This window comes from Haliaeetus leucocephalus, unplaced genomic scaffold, assembly GCF_000737465.1.
Source record: "Haliaeetus leucocephalus isolate CR32 unplaced genomic scaffold, Haliaeetus_leucocephalus-4.0 Scaffold517, whole genome shotgun sequence".
Lineage (NCBI taxonomy): Eukaryota > Metazoa > Chordata > Aves > Accipitriformes > Accipitridae > Haliaeetus > Haliaeetus leucocephalus.
The window spans coordinates 3,353,913-3,373,907 of record NW_010972953.1 but is presented as its reverse complement, the minus strand read 5'-3'; the positions used below and the strand labels follow the sequence as shown (position 1 = coordinate 3,373,907).

The 19,995-nt window shown below is 56.7% G+C and overlaps 1 protein-coding gene across 4 annotated transcripts; it reads left to right on the top strand.

Annotated features, from left to right (window-relative positions):
* Positions 1–5,960: 5,960 nt before the first annotated feature.
* On the top strand, positions 5,961–16,034 carry TRIT1 (tRNA isopentenyltransferase 1). Of its 4 annotated transcripts, none has more exons than XM_010576072.1 (11): positions 5,962–6,416; positions 6,875–6,973; positions 7,189–7,337; positions 8,236–8,378; positions 8,654–8,765; positions 9,133–9,245; positions 10,140–10,217; positions 11,196–11,330; positions 12,017–12,126; positions 12,471–12,588; positions 15,036–16,034. In XM_010576072.1, the coding sequence occupies exons 1-11, from the start codon at positions 6,255–6,257 to the stop codon at positions 15,173–15,175; spliced, it is 1,359 nt and encodes a 452-aa protein (XP_010574374.1). In that variant the 5' UTR covers positions 5,962–6,254; the 3' UTR covers positions 15,176–16,034. The 4 variants fall into 4 exon arrangements, 3 of the variants coding, with proteins under 3 accessions (XP_010574374.1, XP_010574375.1, XP_010574376.1); XM_010576073.1 differs by having other exon boundaries at positions 5,963–6,416; positions 11,241–11,330; XM_010576074.1 differs by lacking the exon at positions 11,196–11,330 and having other exon boundaries at positions 6,205–6,416; positions 15,036–16,033.
* Positions 16,035–19,995: the final 3,961 nt, after the last annotated feature.

The window sequence follows — 19,995 nt, the reverse complement described above, 5'->3', positions numbered from 1 at the left end:
CGAGCTGGGCCTGACGGAGGCCGCGGCCGGGCCTGGGGACCGGGGAAGGCCCGAGCTGGGCCTGAGGGAGGCCGCGGCCGGGCCTGGGGACTGGGGAAGGCCCGGGATCCCCGGGGGGGGGCCCTAAGGGGGTCGGGAGGCGGCCTGGCCTGGTCCTGGAGGGGCGGTGGGGCCTGGTGGAGGGCCCAGCCCCACGGGGCTGTAGGGTGGGCTCCCCCGGGGACCCCAGGCCCCGTGGCCGGGTGCTTGTGGGGAACAGCCGCCGGAGGCGGGGGGGGGGGCGTGCCCGTTGGGTGTGCTCCCGGTGCAGGGCCCGGCCTGGCCCTGCTGCCCCTGTCCCGGTGGCCGGTTGTTTGTTTTCGAGTGAAAGAAGCGCGCCGTGCCTGCTTGTTAGCTCCGAACAAGGCAGCGCAACCAAAACTGCAGATTTGGGTTTGTTCAACACCACCCCCACCCCCAATAAATTCACCTTTTGGAAGAAAACCAAAGCAAGGGTGTTTTAATTTTAACCCACAAAAAGCTATGCGGAGGTGTAAGGAGCAGTTGGAGTTAATGGGTAGTAAGCGATACTTAGGGTTGCTCCCGCGGATGCGGATCTGCTGACACGGACCTTGGGTCGTGGGCAATCCCACGGGATGTGGCGTGAGTCCTGCCTAAGAAACCGCAGCTGGATCGAGGCCTTAGGGTGCGCACGTCGGTCCGGGCCGGACTCTGCGTTGTGCTTTGCATCCCGGCTGGGAGATGTGGTGAGGCAGCAGGGCTGGCTGGTGCTGTCTGTCCTTCCAGAGGCTGTTTTATGGACGTAGCCTTAAGTGAGGCTGTAATACGGCAGCTGAAGGCAAGCGCTCCCTTCCTCGGTCACCAGCAATGGGTCATCAACGAGATACAAGAAAGAATATTAAAAATGATATTTGCTACTTGCCAGTGACAGTCTCTGTGGTCTCGTCTCTTATTGCAAGTGGCAGTGTGGAATATATTGGTTGTACAATCAGGTTCAGTAAACACCAAGGAGCCGAGCCTTGTTTTTTTGGTCCTAATTGCGTTCAGCTACAAGAGCTTTGTCACAAGATGTAGATTTCAACCACTGCGGGGGTTTTGTTATTGTTTAGCAGAATGTTTTCCTTCCTAATCAACAATTTCCTTGTTCTCTTTCTATAACGCCTGAGCTTTCTGTCAAGTTTAATTTTTAACGGTAGTTACTACGCTTTTTAAAAAGGTGTTTTCTGCCAACAACACCCTTTGCCCTTTGTGCTGCTCAGAGATCGACTCTCGCTGTCCTGCAGCCACCTCCTGGTTTCCTGCACCGGGCTGCCGATGCTGGTCACTGTTTGTATCCCAGAGAGCTAAATTTTAAAAATCCCTGTCCTGCATTTGGAGCAAGCAATTGGAAAGCTTTAATTCTATGGAATGTTTGCCTTAAGTTCTTGGGGAAAGGGTGTTTGAGGTCTGAGCTGAATTGACAAAATCCTGCAGGGGCAAAACGTTCACGCGAGACGTGGAAGCTTTGTCCAGCGCTGCCTGATTGTGGGCAGCTGCCCTCCTGGTTGCCCGGCCCAACCGTCGTGAACCACCAGGCATTGCCGGTGTTGCGAGCCCTTAACACGTGCTCCCTAACGAAGGACTGGCAGGTCCATCTCGCTCTCCTCGAGCTGGGGGCGAGACTGCCTGTGGACTGGTTTTCTCTGCAGACTCTGTCCGGGCTGGGGTGGCTTTTAGGTGGCTGCTGTTAAGTTTCCAAGGCGACTTACTCTGCTCTGGTGTCCGCATCAGAAATGTTTCTGAGCAGAGCTTGGCTGGTGCGGTTTTACTAGTATTGACCGTCCTGATCTGGACAAGCCCTAGAGCTTTTGTTCGGTTATTTGTGTCCGTTTGTGTACTGGGAATGCTAAGGTTCTCGGACCTTGCAGTGACCGCCAGCCCAGCGTACAGCAGGCTTTGATATCAGGGAAGCAGCTGTTGACTTCAGCGATCCTGCAAACACGAGGCTCCTGCTGCATCCTGAGCTCTGCAGATGTGGCTGGAGCCGACTAGCATGCTGTGAATTCTCGTTTCACGCTGGTGGATGCTTTGAAGCATGTATTTTGTGCTCTGGTTGTTTCAGGTCCCACTACGGGAATGCAGGCACTGGGAGGACTCTGGCTGCAGGCGCCCAATGGCATTCGGGCTCGAGTGGCTCTTGTCCTCTTTTCCTTTTAATCTCATCCTAGCGTGACTGCGGAGCGAGAGCCGAGCAGCTCCCCTGCTTTATCCCGTAACGTAGCGTGCTGTCGGCACAGCCTCTCGGGGCGGCGAGTCGGGTGAGCCCTGCCTCTCCGTGGCCCCGGCCGCCTGAAGGCACAGCCTCAAGCAGCGCGTGTCTGCGCCTCCCCCACCACGCTCCACTAACCCCCGTGCCCTGCTTAGGCGGCTGCAGCCAGCCAACTGGGTCTGCTTTCTTGCTGGCTTTGTTCCCGTAGAATATTGTCTCCCTGCTGTATATCCCTCTGCCATGCAGAGCTGGCTCCGGTGTACTTGCAGAAGAGTCGCCGGGTTTTAAAAATCCCATTGCTCATTCTCGACTGACAGCTGCCAGCGACCGTGTCGCCCTCAGCCCCCTCTGTCCATTCATCGCTGCGCCCCGTGTGGGCTCCGTGGAGCTCTGACAAATGCTGGCAGTGTTTTGGGCAGCTGCTGGGGCTGGAGCCAGGCTCAGGAAGGGGCCGGGGAGCCCCGAGCCCACCTGTTCCCGCACACAGGCACCCCGCTATCTCCAGGGTGTTTTCGTCATGGCCCTGAGTCGCTGTGGTCAAATTACAGACTTAGCTGCTGTCTGCGTGCAGCTCAGGAGCTCCGGTTAATCTGATGGCCTCTTAATCTTTCTTTTTGTCCTTTCTGTTGCCATTTGTCATCCCAGCGAGTTTCCTTTAGGAGTAAGTCATTCCCTGGGGAAGCCAAGTGGGGTGAAGCCAGTCCCGCTTCTTCATTCCTGATGGAGCAGTAAGGGCACAACGATCCTGGTGCCAGCTTGTTGGAGGCCCCCATCCGCTCCCGATCCTGCCGTCCCTTCTGGATTTCATACTTTGAAGTGGCGATGCAGTCCTCTGGAGGCTGTTGTAGCACACTGGCTACACTTGTCACTTAGTGTGTCAGGTCAGGACATCTTAAGAGCCCTTGCTGACATCCTTCTCACGGCAGGGATCAGAGCGGGGAGTGAATCGTGTTCTCCTTGCACCTAAGCTTGGTTTGGGTCCTCCGTGCCCCTCTCCATCTGGGAGATCCTTCGGCCCCTGTGAAGTTTTCACACTCTTCCCGGCCGTAGGTGGCTTGGATGTGTCTGGGGTCCCTGTGCTGCACAGCTGTCATGTCACCTTCAATAGTGTGCTCCCTGCGCTCAGGGCAAACATGGTGCCTTTCCCTCTCTAGTGCAGGTGGTGGCAAAGGGACAGAGTTTGGGATCGTGCATGAAACTGGTGGCAGAGCGAGGGTTTGGGAGAGCCCACCCTTCCTGGGCTGCGGATCCTCACAGGCATCGTTTCCTGAGGATCGCTGGTGTTTGTCTCCTGCCTCAGCTTCCCCACCCTTTAAAAGGGGAGAGAGCGCTGACTTTCCGGCAAAGTACTGTGAGCTGTGGGGCTGACCTGCCTGGGGGTTTCAGCAGCAGAGGTGGGAGGACGCCGTCAAGGCTAAGCATCTTTAGTCCCCGGCTTGTGTTTGGTGTCTCGGAGGCCTGCTGCTCCAGGCTGCTGCTAATCTGTTTTGGGGCCTTAGAAAGCAACAAAGGCTTATCTGAGCCGCTTGCTGAAAATAGAAATGAGTGTCAGGAGGACGTCTCGGTGCGAGGCCCTGCCGACAGCCAGCTGGTGGAAACCTTCTCTGGGCTTTGCTGGGTGTGTGTAAAAGGCCGCCTTTGTTTCCTCCCAGCCCACACACTGACACCGCATTCCTCCTCCTCTTGTTGCCAGATATTCGGGGAGTCTCTCGGTGTTTAATCTGCGGGAGAACCTTGGGGAATTGGAGACTGAACTGTAAGTTCTGGCTCTGCCCTCGCAGGGCACTGGGAGCTCCCGGCTGCCTCCGAGCCTCCCTGCCAGCCCTCTGTATTGACTGTGATTTCAGGCAGACGAGTGGGAGTCGGAGGAGCTGGAGGGCTGGACTGGCCCTTGTCGGGGAAGAGAAGGCACTGAGCCAAAGGTCGTGGAATTCAAAGGCTTTTCGGTGCTGACTGGGGATCTGCGTTGAATGGCGCTGCTTAGCCCGGGCTTGGGTAATGGAAGGAGATCAATAGGCTGCAGCCAGCCACGGGGCATGTTGGCAGAGAGCTGCCTCTTGGGTCTTTCCTCCTGTCTGCTCGCCATCCCCTGGAGCCAGCTGGGTTTCTGCAGGGCAGAAAGGAAGAGCATTTGGTTGCCCTCCCGCTCCCCCCTTGCTTCCTGCCCCCAGGCGAGCCTTTCTCCACCAAGGGACTGGGAGCAGGAGCTGGCCCTGGCCCTCCAAGCAGCAAGTGCAAGAGTTAAGCAAGACAGGGAGTGTCTGCCGGGCTGCAGCCGGTTCAGCCGCCCCAGCAGCTCGCATGACTGCTCCAGGCAGGGATCGGGCTTCCCTGCTCCACTAACCTCGAATCGTCCCTTGCTGCTGCTGCTCAGTGCCTTCTGCCTGTGGGTCACCTCTGTGTCACCTTGTCCTTCTGTCTGGGACCAGGGGAGGCAGTAGGTGGAGGCTGCGTTGCAGCCAGAGGCTTGGCAGCTTCTCAGAGGGGATTAAGGGGAAATTTGTTTCTGGAAGTCTGGCCCTCTGGCTGGGGTGGTTTCTGGGTGATGGAGGAGGAAATGAGTACAGCCATTTCCAGTCCCTTCTCCCATCAGGCCAGTTTATCCCAGGCTGGGAGACTGCTCCAAGCGGGGAGGTGCTGAGAGGCTAAACACATCCTCCCTCCAACCACGGCACGGAGGGTGCTCAGTCCTTGGCACGGCTCAGAGCTCGGCTGGACAGAAAGGCTTTATGTGCCCTGCTGTGACCACACGTCTGCTGCCAGCACACTCGGGGTGCGGGTCCCTGCTCTGATCCCTGTTTGTCTGCAGCTCTGTGGAGCCTCGCAGCACCCACTGACAGGGCAGTGCCAGGGCACAGGAGCATCCCACGCTGAGGAGGGTTGTGTTTGCGTGCTGTGGGGAGCAGGGTGAGGAGCCTTCCTCCCTTCTTCTGGGTGAAAGATGCTCTCATCTGAAAGGGCTCTGCTCATGGGACCCAGCCGAGCTGTGGGGATGGGACGCCAAGCTGAGGCAGCTCCGGTACTTGCACCACCTGGGTCTGCGGGCTGGGCTGTGGCTGTTGCTTTATGCAGCCTGGAGGGTGGATTTGGGCTGTGGCTCCGATGCGTGCTGCTGGGATTGCAGGTTGCCTCGGCTCTTCTCCAAGAATGCTGCCGAGGGGTTGGTTTGGGTGGCTTTTCTTTCTGCTCTCCTTTTAGCTGTCTAGCTGATTGAAGACACACCTTGAAGCAGCGAGATGCTGCTGGTTGCACTCACCAGTGTCTCCTGGCACCTTGGTGCAGGACAGTGCCTCTTTTCCCCTGGGGTCACTGACCTGCACTGGTGTGTTTTTCCTCCCCTTTGTACCTGACCGGCTCGGTGAGAGCTGGCAGCAGGCGGTACACCAGGCTTTTAAGGTGTGCATGAGCTGAGACCGTTCGTGTGTGTTTAGGAGGCTCCATGAAGTTGCACGTTGCATCCAGAGAGGTTTTTGTGTGTTTCGGGAAGCAGTGATCCTTGTCCCCAAACGAGACTTGATGCTGTGCTGGAGACAGGTATTTGGAGGGAGGCACACCTGAGCTTTTAGCTGCAACAGCAGCAGATGAGGAGATGGCAGCTTGATGGCAGCTGCCCTTGTTGTTTTGGAGCTCTGTGCTTCGGACCCAGGCTTGGCTGGTTACGCTTACTGGGCTCTGACACTGCTCTCTGATCACTCTTATCAGCCTAACTTCCCTCCCTAACTGCAGGGTTATATCAGACCAGGAAAGCAGTTGCAAGCGGTTGGACTCACGGTTCATCTCCCGTGCGCAGGAACAAACACCAGAGAGAGGCAGTTTGGCCCTGACAGGAGCAGGCGTTGGCGAGATTCCTGCTGCCTCGCCTGAACGGGGCATGTGCCCCTGCCTGTGCTGCCTGCTTCTCCAGAGACCAGCGAGGGGCTCGGAGGGGTGATCGGGACAGGCAGCGGCTGTGTGTGGGGGAAGGAGCAGTGGTCGTTGGGGGTTTCATGGGACACAGAGGTGAACGATGGGCTCTTCTCTTCCCCAGGTGTACAAGGGCTTGGACATCATCACGAACAAGGTTTCTCCCCAGGAGCAGCGTCTGTGCAGACACCACATGATCAGCTTTGTGGATCCCCTTGTCTCTAACTACACGGTGGTGGATTTCAGAGACAAAGCTGTGGCTCTGATATCCTTTAATGCTGCAGCCTGCCTGGCCAAGCAGATATGGACTTCCTCCCTCCACAGCCAGGCCTGCAAGAGGCATCGCTGTTTGCATCAGACTTGGGCTGTCCACATCGCAACTAACTCTGGTTTTCAGGGGATATTGCTGGCGAGGGGGCCTTGGAGCTTCTTTTGTCCAGCTAATGCTCAGTGCAGCCCATCCTCAGGGCTGGTTGGGGAAGATCTCTGCTGCACCACAACAGTGCTGGGCTGGGTATTGCCCTCCCTGGGCGTCCCTGAGTTTTGATGGTAGCTGACACAGGTAGCAGAGGATAGTGAGAGATGAGGGATACCTGTAACCCTGACCTGCAGCCTCACTGGCTCCTTGGGGCTGGGAGAGTGGGGTCTGGGCCCCAGGCTGCCGCTCCCCACAGCCCTCCCTCCCTGCTGTGCATCTCTGCTTACGCTCCCTGACTGTGGCACATTGAAGATATCTTTGCCCGAGACAAGATCCCGATTGTTGTGGGAGGAACCAACTACTACATCGAGTCCCTGCTCTGGAAGGTCCTTATCAACACAAAGGTACTGTTGGGGGGGCTGCGTATCCCTCTGGGAAGGGGTGAGCCCCGTGTTCAGGGCAGGCTTCCTGCAACTGGGCACGGTGCTCCCCCTGCTAGAGTGAGGCAAGGAGAACGAAAAGCCCCTCCTTCACCCTGTGGGTCTCGGGGATCTTCTTGCTTGCGCTGGCCTTGCACACGGATGAGCGGCTTGATTCAGGGCTGCCTTGTGCCCCACAGGAGAAGGCCAGCACAGCCCCCGGGCTGGTCACTGACAGGAAGGTGGAGCTGGAGCAGCTGGACGGCATTGAGCTCCATCGCCGCCTGAGCCAGGTGGACCCAGAGATGGCGGCCAAGCTGCACCCCCATGATAAGCGCAAAGTGGCCAGGTGAGTTTGGCGTGCCAGGGGCCGGAGGTGCCAGGGCCCAGTACCCCTTCCCAAGGGAATTGTGTGCCTGGGAACACGGCAAGATGGGCTCTCCCATCCCAGGCAGGCACTCCTAGCCTCTTAGCAAGGTGCTTGGGAACCTTGGAGCACTGGTGTTGGGGAGCTCTCTGGGATCTGAGACCTTTGGCCACGCAGCCTCCAGCTTGAACTTGCCTTTGGGATCCAGGACAGCACATTGCTCCTGGCTTGGTGCACTGGGGCTGCTCCCGCTGCGGTGCCCCAGCAGCAGGGTTTATCTGGAGCTATTTAAAGAGCAAGCTGCCATGCTGGCTGAGTAACATAGCTGAGCTCTGTGGGAACAGCACTGGAGCAAGACCAGGCTTGCTGCTTTGGCGGGCCCAACCCAGCCGAGCCCTGGCCCGGGGGGAGCAGAACGCCGCCCACCCCATTCGCACGGTGGAGGGGGACGGAGGGTTGGGCACCCTCCGCAGCTTCCTCCACCTCCCTGGCTGGGCTGGGCTGAGCTGGCGGTAATGCTTTGCAGCATCGGCAACGCTGGCCCCTTCCCTGCAGCCCTGCCTGGCTGGAAAGGGCAGGGCTGGAGCCAGAACCCCGTCCCTTGCAGGGCTTGTCCCGGTGCCAGGCAGGAGTGGGTGGCTGTGCTCTGGGCTCCTTGAGTGCCATCACTGTGCTCTGCGCTGCATTGCACCCCCAGGACCTGGGTGTGCTCGGGATGCCGGGCACGGGAGGGGGCAGAAACCTGCCCTCCCCCCAACATGAGAGGGTTGGATCACAGTGAGTGTCTGCGGTTCCCTTTGCTGGAGCCCCCAGGGCTGCTGGGGAAATGGAAAAGCTCATCCTCACCCAGCCTCTGAGCTCTGTTTGTCTCTGCTTACAGGAGCCTCCAAGTGTTTGAAGAGACGGGGATCCCCCATAGTGAATTCTTGCACCAGCAGCAGGAGGAGGAAGGTGGGGGGCCCTTAGGTGGGCCCCTGAAATACCCACATTCCTGCATCCTGTGGCTCCATGCAGACCAGGCAGGTGAGAGTGGGCTCTTGGCTGGCTGAGTAAGGTGATGCAGGATTAGGGCTGACTCCCTGCTCCTGCCCCAGCCTCCTCCCTGAACAAGGCAGCAATTCCTTTGGCATCAGTGGGCGTGACAGAGGACTCGCTCCCCTCGCCTCCTGGGCTCTGCTTTCCTCAGGTGGATCGGGAGGCTGGCAGTGCCGAACCATGTCCTGACACGTTGTCCAGCTGTGGGCCTCCCAAGGGCACGGCTCCAAGTGGCTGAGCGTGTCCTGCTCTTCTCCTCCCAGCTCTGGACCAGCGGCTGGAGAAGCGGGTGGATGACATGCTGGCTGCGGGACTGCTGGAGGAGCTGCGGGACTTCCACCGACGCTACAACCGAGAGAAGGTGGCTGAGAACCGGTGGGTGAGAAGCCAGTTCCCATTCTGCTCCCACTCCCACCTGACAGACCCATTCAGGGCCCGGACCAACTCTGCCTGCAGCACCTCCAGTGTGTTGCTGCTCCCAGCCCTCTCTTGGCAGCATCTGCTCCTGCGGTGCTGCTTGAGTGTTCACCCAGCAAAGCTGACGTGGGCTGGCACTGAAGGCACCGGTCTGCGTTCCTGTGTGTGCCTGGCTTGGCTTGTCCCCTGAGGCCATGGGCTTGTGTCACCTGTGGGGGTCCTGCAGGGCGAGGCGCAGAGACCTCAGCTGTTCTGGGGAGGGTTGAGGTCTCCCACTGTTCCGAAGGAGATGGCCTTGACCCCTGTCTCTTGTCTTGTTCTCCAGGCAGGATTACCAGCACGGCATCTTCCAGTCCATCGGCTTCAAGGAGTTCCATGAATACCTCATCAGTGAGGGGAATTGCTCGCCTGAGACCAGTGCCCTGCTGCTGCAAAAAGGTGGGAGGATCACCCTGTGTGCCCTATGTCCCTCAGCCCCACGCAGCTCCAGGTGACACTGCGTGATGCTCTGAACTAAGCTCAAACCCAGAGCAGGTCTTGCTGGGGTTGAGCTGCACCTTTCTCTGTGCATTTTCCCTTTCTGCCAGCCCAGAGGGGCAGGGAGTCCTTTTTCAGTGCTTGGAGAGCATCTCTGAGCACACTCAGAGCAATTCCTCCCTCCCTTCCCCCAGGCCTCTTTGCAAGATGTACTAGGCACAGCGTGACTTGGGATCTGGAGCTGGTCTGCCGGTGACCTGGGTGATGGGATCCCAGCTGGGGTGTGAATGCTGTGGAGAACAGGGCTAGAAAGAAGGAATGAAGCAGAACTCAGCATGTGGTTCAGCAGCAGGATGGCAGGAAGGGATCTGGGGATCTAGCAGATCACAGCATGAGTCGGTAGTGATGCGCTGTTCGGTGGCACATGTCATTCTAGAGTGTCTGGACAGATATGCTGTTGTTAGAAGAGAGCTGCTCTGCTTCTGAGCACAGCGGAGGTCCCAGGCGGAGCTGGTCTGTGACAAGGAGGGTTTAGTGCGAAGTGGAGATGGAGGCTGAGGAGACCACAGAAATGATAAGAGGCTTGAAAACAAGTCTGGTGCGGAAGGGGCTTGTTGTGTCTGCTCAGGAGACTGTTACAGAGGGGTATGATAAGTCTGGTACTAAACATTGAAAGGTTGTACAGTGGTAAACTATCCTCTGGGCTCACTGTGGGTAGGACAAGGAGTCCTGGGCTCTGTTTGTGGAGAGAAGTATTCAATTAGGCATTATGAGAGCAGTGCAGCCCCTGAACAGCTTGTCCTACCTGCTAAAATAACAACAAAGCTTTTATTTTTTACTCCCTCTGTTTCAAAGGGATCCAGGCCCTGAAACAGGTGACCAAGAGATATGCCCGGAGGCAGAACAAATGGGTCCGAAACCGCTTCCTGAGACGTAAGTCCTCTGTTCCTGCCCTGCCTTGCCATCCCTGCTCTCGCATCTCTTATCATCCCTCCTTGGCACATCTCCTGCTCCCAGCTCAAGAGAGGAGAGTGGTGGCTCCTCTGCTTTGGGGCAGCATGTGTTGGGGGGGATGCGAGTCTGGCAGAGATCAGACAATCCTGCCTGGATTCTCCCTGCTGGCCTAGGCTGCCCTGGCTCTGCCGGTGTCTGCTGCCGGCCAGAATCCTTCCAGGAGCCGCAGGTACCCAGTGTCCCAGTCCACCCACGAGACTGCCCCAATTCCTTCCCACATGTTTGGGTTGTAGAGCAACTGCTCAGCCCTCCTGAGACAGCCCACCCAGCACGGTCCATGTTTATCTTGCCCACAGCCTCTCTGCCCAGACACTCAGGAAGCCAGCTCCTTCTCACTGCTTCCCCTGCACCCCTGGTTGCCTGTCAAGGGAAGATCCCCTCCCAACAGAAGTGCCATCAGGATGGCTAATACTTCAGCGGAACAAAGCGAGCAAAGGCTCAGCCCCACTCCGGGCAGCAGTAGATGATGATGGCCACAGCATCCCCGTAGCCTATCCTGCCGACAGCTCCCAGGGGACTCAGGGAGGGGATGCCCAGCATGGTTCCTCTCCCCATGCACCCACACATGCTCCCTGCGCAGGGCGAAAAGCCCAGTTTGACAGCTGCCCTCCAGATTAGGAGCAGGAGCCCATTGGCTGCTCTTTAGCCTGGGCCATGCTCACCGCAGTGGCAAGGAGCCAGCAGGACTTCCCCATCCCAGCCCCAGCCTTGGAGCAGGGCCAGCAGTGGCAGCTGGGAGCCGGGCACTTGTTGAAAGGTGCTTGGTAGGGGCAAAACAACAATATATTAAAAAAAAAGCAGGGAGAAACTTGAATCAAAAGATGGGCTTTGAACGAGGTGCAAGAGCTTTCCTGGAGCCATGTGCTTGGTGGATGTGGCTCACCTTTCTGGTGGCAGGTGTGCTTCAGATCAGCCCTGTCGGGAGCTTGTTTGTGGTTACAGCAATAAAAAGCAGCACCTGCTGGAGACTGGCACGCGGCAGCCTTGATGGCTTTGTCCGAGTGGGGCTGTGTGCCCGATGTCTGCGGGGAGGTGAGTCGCAGCAGGGCAGCGACGTCGCCGGAGGGAGTGGGTGCTCTCTGATTGCAGCTGTCTCACCCCACCCAGGCTGCAGCGAGCACCCCGTGCCTTCGCACCGGGCTGGGGAAAGCCAAAGGGGTGGCTTTCAAACTGTGCCTTGTCAGGTTGAGGCATTAGTAAAGCATCTCCTGCCGTGGCCTGCTACTGTGAGCCGGGAGCGTTGGCCCCTGCAGCCACAGAAGCAATTACAGCTCTAAGTAGGAACCTGCACTCGCAGATTCCTCATCCAGACTCCATGCCTGCAACTCCTTGTAAGCTTTGTGTGATGGCTTTGTGCCTGGATCTAGCTTTTTGATCTTCTGCAGCCTCCTGTGGACCATGGCTGTGATGAAGTGTTTGTTGTTGTGATGGGCTGTTGGTGTTCTTGCATTTCATAATGCTGTCCCGAAGGCAGACACCCATGAAGATACTTGCTTGAGGTCTTAGGTGTTCTTGCTGTTTGCGAGGGTGATGCCCCCCCAAGCTGAGGTCTTTGGTAATTTTGGCTCTGGAAAGGCTGGTGCTGTTTGCTTCTGAATGCTAAAGGACAGCTAGATAGTAAAGAGCAGATCCCCCCTGCTCACAGTGTGACCCTGTGGGTGCTGGGACATGATGCTGGGGGGGTTCTGGCAGTGACCTGCCTTTCTGTGTCTCTGTAGGTCCTGGGCCCAATGTGCCCCCGGTGTATGGCTTGGAGGTGTCTGATCTCTTGCGGTGGGAGGAGGATGTGCTGAAACCTGCTCTGGAGATTGTGGAGAGCTTCATCCAGGTACTGGGGAACTGGAGTTAACACGTGAGCCATGACTGAGAAGCCAACTTCTTGCTAGTCTCCAGGCCCCGTAACTTGGCACTTAGTCTCTCCCATGAGCAGGGCTCTCTGCTTACATGTCCAGCCTTGGGCTTTCCTCGCAGCAGCAGAGGGTTGTTGTCTAAGCTGAAAATTTCTCCTAATGCCCAGTACGCCACTTGTCTTGCATGGTAAAACTGCAGCGTCTGTCCTGCTAACCTTAGTGTTTGGGTATGGCAAGTTCACATCCCAAACTCTACCAGAGTGAACACAGCCAAGCAAATTTTCATAGCCGAAACCAGTTTGAGACATTATTTAATCTACAGGGACGCGAGCCCCCAGCAGAGCCTGTGAAGATGGAGTACGATGTAAATGAGAACAAACGGAGTCATCGCGTGTGTGAGCTCTGCGACAGAGTCATCATTGGGGACAGGGAGTGGGCAGGTAGGATGTGGTAAGAGGGAGAGGACCTGGGAGGGGGCACAGCGAGCGCAGTTACGTGGAGGGATGGAGCAAGGCAGTTCTTTGGAGCAGAGCGGCTTCCTTGGCTGTCTTTGCTTGGCCAGATGACCCTCAGCACATGATCTTGGGCTTTCAAGGATTGTTTACAGCCTGTGTATGAAAGCAGCCATTTGCAAGCCCAGAGGGGGTGCAGGAGCTGTGCCACAGCAGCCATCTGTCGGGCTTTCCCCCCCTTCCCCGGCACCCAGTAAACACTGCCGCTCTCTGCCGTCACGCCAGACATGGGGATCTATACGTAGCATCAAGCCTCAGAGCTGTCTGTGTTTAGTCAAGACTGCTGGTCCTTTTCAGCACTTTAGATACTTTGTCAAAAAGCACAGAACAAATTTGTTTCTTCTAAAATTTTGTTGAGTCAAATGAAAGTTTCTTAATGTTTTAATAGTTCAGTTTTGCTCCAGTATCTCCTATTTGTGTGTTTAAAAAAAAAAAAAAAGTATTCCTAGCTGTAATGTTAATAGAAGGGGATTTTCTATTTTCAATAGACTTACTTTAAAAGAGCTCAGCTGGAATCAGATTAACTCAGTGAATTTATCTGTGCTGTGAGGCTCATGCTGAGAACCAGAAACAAAAAGTAGTGGAGAAAACTGGCTGCAGAAATGAAACTGGTAAATCTCCATGTGTTGCCCAAATGCAGTATATGCAGACACAATGCAGAGATAAATTTCCCAGGTTGTTGGTTGTTGGATTTGAATGAGTCGCTTATACCTATTGAGCCAGGGAACTGCTGAAAGCAAAGATGGAAGTTGGCTCAGAATAGGAAGCTCATTGTAGTGAGATCAGTTTGTAAGTGTAATTCTTATTTTAGCCAGTCTCAGCTGTCTCAGCTTGGAGGTGCTTTGAAGGAGCTCTACCTACTCCAGAACTAGAGGACTCTAAGGCTATCAGGGTCTGTACCATCCTTCCAGGTCCAGCAAGTTTTATGACCGAGTGGGAACTCCTCAAGATCCCCCCCCAAACACTACAGCTGCAACTACATGTCCTCTAGGGATGTCATCCCAAATTCTGATAGATGAAAGAGAATACCTTTCTCAACCAAGACCAGCTGTTGTTCTCTGCATCCAGCTGAATTTGGCTCAAATCCCCAGATGGTGGGAGAAAAATGGTCCAAAGCCTGGGTGTTACTTGTAACTGCAAAATGTAAAAGCTCAAAGGGAGGTGAAAACAGTAGTGGGAGCGGAGTCGATCTGCAATCTGGTCTGTTTTCTTAAATCAAGTTACAGATAGTTCTGGGAACTGCTTCCCAGTACCCCACTGGCTTTGGAAGATTTTAAAGTTTTATCTAATTTTACAATTTGTATGGACTTAAAAGAGCATGCCTCCCCAGACAGCAGCAGAAATCAACGCTTCTTCCAGCCACTGTAAGCTTTGGTGTTGCTTGCAACAAATTGTAAGAGGTGAGACTTTATTTCAAGCTGAGAGTGACCCTACAGCATTGTGATAAAGCAGCAGCTTTGCATGTAATTTCATCCTTTGGCAGAAAAGGATGACTGGAAAACACCTGAGGGCTTTGATTCAGTGAGCACATACCCTCGTTTAATTAAGGCCCTGCATGAAAAGTTTGCTGCTTTAATTGCTGCTCTGATATCTTGGAAATAGCAAAACCGCCCTGCTAAGATGGTACATTGGTCTGGTTAGACAAAGCGCCTTCTACTTAGATAATACCACTGATACAGGAAGTTTTACTGTCCTTAACTATGTGATTTCAAACAGAAACGCAGCTCCTGCTGCCCTGCAGCATCAGTACAAGTTTCATCCTTGGGATTACACCTCTGTTCCCATCCGACTCCTGCTGAAGTGCTCTCGTAGCTGGGGGCCTTGCCCTGGAGTTATGCAAAAGCATAATTATGCTCCAGGCTCCATCCCTAGCCTCTCTGTAGATGTACAGGATATCCCTGGTGCTGTGGTGCAGGCATCTAGGCTTACAAATGATCCTGGCGGTGCTCCATGGCGTGGTGGATAGTTGCACAACCTCGCCTGCATCCTGCAATGTGCCGCCTCTTTGGTAACACTTTCCTTTCTCCCGTCCTCCCGGCGTTGTGTCTCGGTTGGGAGCAGACTTGCTGGGAGGGTTGAGTCCTGACAATCTGGAGTCTTCTGCATATACAGAACCAGGATTTTTCCCTCTTCCAGTCCTTCTTGCGGTCAGGAGAAGGCTAGGAAGGGTTGTCCCCCTTTGAGCGCCGGTAGTTTGGCCTAGAAGCATCCTGAGAAATGGCCAGGGCAGGGCTTGGGAGTTCACTTTTCTGCGGGAATCAATTGTGCAGGAGGATGGGAAGGGATGGTGCTCTGCACTGCACGGCGAGATCGGGTCGGGTGTTCCCTTCTCAAAGTTCCTCAGAATTAAACGCTCTGTTTGCCTCTTCCTCCAGCTCACACACGATCCAAATCCCACCTGCACCATCTGAAGAAGAGAAGGAAGCTGGAGGCCGCCAGCCGTGTTGCAGAGACTGAGGGGGACAGTGGGGGCCCAGAAACCTTGGGCAAGGACAGCATCTTGCCTTTGCCGTAGGCCTGCAAACCAGCTGGCGAAGGGGAGCAGCCGCGCTTCCACCTGTACGGCGAGGAAGCGACTTAGTCCTGGGTGGCCTTGAACTGAACGAGCTGAGTCATTTTTTTCAGGATGAGGCAGGTGTGTAAGTGACGGCCAAAGGCCGTCGGCTGCATCAGATCTTCTTCATGTGGCCTCATCGCGCTGTGTTCCCATGCTTCCCCAGCCCTGCCTGGAAAGGGCTGGGCCCTGGGGCAAGGCTGCTAGGAGCATCCTCCCATGCCAAGCGTTAATTCCTGCCAGAGACGCAGCATTATCCTTGGAATGGTTGAGCTGATCCTGCTGGCATGCAATCGTGTCGTTCTCAGAGACAGAAATACCCTGCACTCCTCCAGCTTGGCCAGGAGTGCAGCTCTGGAGCTGAGTGAGCTCTTACTGCCTTTATTGTGGAGAGGATTTTTTTTTTCTTTTATATGGAAATAAAGCTGCAAGATTCTTGCGGGTTCCCCTCCCTATTAACAAGCGCAGTTTTCTTGCTCTCTGTTTCCACCTGGCCCAGGTTCCCTGCTCTGGGCACAGGGCAGGAGGTCCAGGCCTGGTTCCTTCTTCCAGTCACCTTTCCTGCAGCTTCTGAGGGAGCTGAGCAGATGTTCTCAGCTTGGTGGAGGCAGGCTGATCCCTATGCACATAGCAGGTGCAGAAGGAGCTGGCACCTGTTAAACAGGAACTTGGAAATGATCTCATCAAGTTTGCAACAGATGAGCCTGTCCTAGTTAAAGCTGAATTCCCGGGGGTTTACACTGTGGTTTGGCAGTGGGAACCAGCCCCGCATTTGAATCCGAGTTGCTGAGCAGCAAATTCCTTGTGCCACGTCCGCGAGGCAGTTGGTCTCTGCAGCGTCCTTCCTGGAGGACGCAAGCGCCGTCTGCACCACCACGCTTCCCGGCGTGCCGCTCTGGGTGAAACTGGGACGGTCTTTTCCAGGGCATTTGGGATTCTCCTGGCAAATGCAATCAAGACGGTTCCTCCTGGGAGGGTTTTGGGTTGGTAGAGCACAAATTTTTCCTTCAGCTGCTTGTGATACACCATGTGGCAAGAGCCATCTCTCAGGGCTCAGCCTGCGAGGGGAAGAGCTGCGTGGGTGGATCTGCCATCGCAGGCTCTGGAGATGCCTGCTCTGGTGGGGATTAGATTAAACCTCCGGTTTGTGTTCCTCAGCACTGAATTATTTCTGTAATGCTCCGTGGGGCGGCTGCCTTGAGCTGTTTGATAGGGGTGTGGGGTGGCTAGGGAGCTCGGACTGAAAGGAATATGCAGGGAAGAGCTGGGAATTTGGGTTGGCTTTTCTCTGCCAGCATTGGGCAGAGCCGGGCATCAGCTTTGAAATTCTGGGCACCGCGTTTGTGTTGCTGGGTCTGTCTGCAGCGCCAGCTGAACCTCTTCTCCAGCCCAGACTTGTTTGCCATCCACGCTGACTCAAGCGTGTATGAGGATACGGGCTCAGCCCAGCACTGGCGCCCACGGCCAAGGGGTCATGGTGTGGAACCGTGTTCTCCTAGCCTGGATGGACGAGATGGAGGTGAGGCCGGGTGTAAAGCCCCATTTGCTGCTGATGTGCTGAGTGTGGTCTTCTAATAGGCGGCACGGACACCTTGAGTCATCTCCCCAGGCCAGGCTAGGATCATCGGGGCAGCTCTGTGAATGAGGGGTGGGATTATCTGCTCTGTCTCCTGAGTGCAGTCAGATGACCATACTGTTAGAAATGGATTTAATATCCTTAATCGGTTTAATATGAACTTTGTTATCCCCACAGATAAATGTTATTCCTCTACCACAATAGCTGCTACTCTGCCTGTTCTGTTCACGAGCCTGCTCGTAACAGGCTGTGCTGCAGGGCAGGGTCTCCCAGGCCTTGCCCCTGCTCCGTGCCGCCCGCTGCAGTGCCTTGTTTTGGGGGTGGCAGCTCCCGTGGGTCCCAGGAGAATGGGGGGGGCTGGCACATTTGCTTGTTCATGCTGTGGCTGGACGGCTATAGGAAGGTGGAAGCACACCCTGATCCTGCCAGCAGCAAGAAGCAGGTGAGTTTGCTTTCTCAGCAAGGTAAGAACTGTCGATGAGGACACGGCTTTTTATTTATGCAGAGCCAGTGCCAACATCCCTGCGATTATTTGCTCTCCAGGGAAGAAGCTGGTGTCTGTTGTACCTCTGCTGTTCAGAGGACTCAAGGCAGGGACTGGGATTGAGCTCCTGGCAAGGGTCGCACCAGTTCCTGGTGCCGGCACACATTCAGCTCCTGCTCCTCTTGCTCTGGGCCCTGCCCGCCTCCCTGGTCTCCTGCAGAAGGGACAAACGATGCAAAATTGCTCTCCAGTCCCGGCCAGGACTCGCTGAGAAAGTTGTTGTGGTCTCAGCTTTCAGGCTGCTGTCAGTGCGGAGAGGTTTGGGGATGGGGAATGGCACTTCACTCCATCTGCCCTCCTCTAATCCCCAGACAAACGCAGCTCTTCCATCTGTGCAGCCGGAGCTGCCGAGCCCATCACACCAGCCACTTAATCTAAATGGCTTTGGCCAAAGATAAGGTCATTAATTACACTGGGATTAGAAAACAGTACAGGCCTGGCGTGGCTTGGCTTGCCATCAATTAAAGTCCTCGGCGCCCTGGCCTGGCTGAGCGTCGCAGCTGGAGAGCTTGAGCTGGAATAGACCCATTCCCTCGCTGATCCGGCATCATCCCCATGGCACTGCCTGTCCTCGGAGGGGTCCCCTCACCTGGGCACTGGCTTTTTGGCTCGGCACTGGGGTGGGCTCCTGTCCCTGGCCACCAGCAGGGCTGGGTGCCAGGCAGAGTCGGTGACGCAGGTCCCGGGGGACATGGCAAGCGTCACGGCAGCCGGCGCAGCCCGAATCCTTGCGTCCAGCAGCGAAAGGTACATGGGCAGCATCCCACCACCTGCATCCCCATCGCTTACTGCCTCCAGCCTTCACCAGCCCCTTCCGTGGCACCACATCAAGCTCGGCCCCGACTTGCTGCCCAGAGAGGACGGGGAGGGCTGGCCAAGCCCCACTGCTCTCGCTTGTCGCCGCCATCCCTGGAGCTCAAAGCAGCCAAAGCCCCTTTGCTGATCTCAGCTCCAACGTTGTCCATGATACTCAAGGACTTGTGTTTTCTTCTGGTTCCTCTACCTTTTGGTTCCCTTTTCTTACCACGTTTTGGCTGTAAAATGCCCCGATCTGCTCAACCTGTGGGAAACTTCTCATCCATGTGGTGCTGCTGGGGTGGGATGTGCCACCTGCCCTGTCCCGCAAGGTGCTGCGGGGGGCACAGCCGGGGCTGAAGCCACAGATGTGGCACGAGTTTGGCCTCAGCCCTCCCCTTGTAGGAAGAGGCAGTGCTGTGGGGGGCCGGGAGGGACACACGTTATGGGCGGCCGGGCTGTAGCTCTGTGCCAGGAGCCATCCGGCACCGTGGCACAGCTGTCATCTTGCCCGGCACTGGTGACCAGCTGGTGTCTGTGCCTGTGTTCGCTGGTGGCTTTTTAAAGGATCCGGCTGTCCCTTAACGCCCGTTGGAGGTCCTGGGTGGTGATGCTGTCCCGGCTCTTCCCACCCCAGTTCCCACACTGCGGGGACGATCCTGTCCCGGTGCCTTGGACAGGCTGGGGACCATCTGGGGGACGGTGTCACCTGGGGACGGCAGCTCCTGCAGACACGCCACGCGGCAGCTGCAGCCACCAAACTGAGCCGTGTCCTGGCCTCATCTTCGGTTCCCAGGTGGGATCGTTGTGCCGCGGAGCACCAGGGGGATTTAATGAAGCCCTGGGTGATGGGCTCGGTGGGAGGGAGCTCTCGGAGCCCGCTTGGGGGTCAGCAGGGCTGGCTGGCATCGCTGCCGTCGCATGGCAGGCGAAGGTAACTAATGGGGAAACTGAGGCACGGCTGGTGCATGGAGTTGCTCTGATTGCTGCGGGTGCTGGCAGCCGGGCAGGGCGTTTCGCATCCTGTGGCCCATCCCAGTGCCTCGGCGGCATTTCTGGCGGGCTATGGGGAAGCCGTGTAGCAAAAGCCTAAAAATAAAAGGAGCCGTTGGCCGAGGTTGTGCAACAGTGTGTGCGTCCCGTGCCGCGCGGGAGTTGGGCGGCTTTGGCGGCAAAGCCCGGGTGTGCGTGGCTGGATCCTGGCACCGGGCCCAGGAAATGCCGGTATCCAAAGGGCTGGGGGCTGCCAGGTCTTTTCCCCTTTTTTTCCCCTCCTTGTGCTGCTCATGATCCCCCAGGGCTGCCGTGGCCGGGGGTGCTGGTGGGTGCCCGTGCAGATTTGGAGACATGGGGTTGTGCCGGGCTGCGGTGGGTGGGATGGGTGTCCCCATGTTGACACCCTGAGCAATTCGGGGGGGGGGTCCAGTGCGCAGGAGGCTGGGGGGACCCTGCCCATGCGCCCTCCGGCACACACTGGAGGCAGCGGTTGTCACCCATTGCACAGGTGGGGAAACTGAGGCATGGGCATGCCATCAGAGAGCCACCTTCCACGAAGGTTCTGGGGTCCTGGTGGCACATGTGAGGTGCCCATCGTCCCCGGGCAGCGAGGGGGGGCCGGCAGTGCAGGCAGCTGCCCACGGCTGCCCGGTGGGAAAGGCAGCGGGAAGGAGAGCACCGTCCGGCTGGCGGGACACCAAACTCGGGGGGACTTCGCCCTGCACCCCAGGAGTGTGGCCACAGCAGGACGAGTCTTGGGGTGGCCCCGTGGGGGGGGGGGTGGGGGGGTGATGCAGCCCCCGCTGAGGGCTGGTACGGGGCCCTGCGCTGCAGGCTGTCCGTTGGGGCATCCCCCAGTTTGGGGGGCTT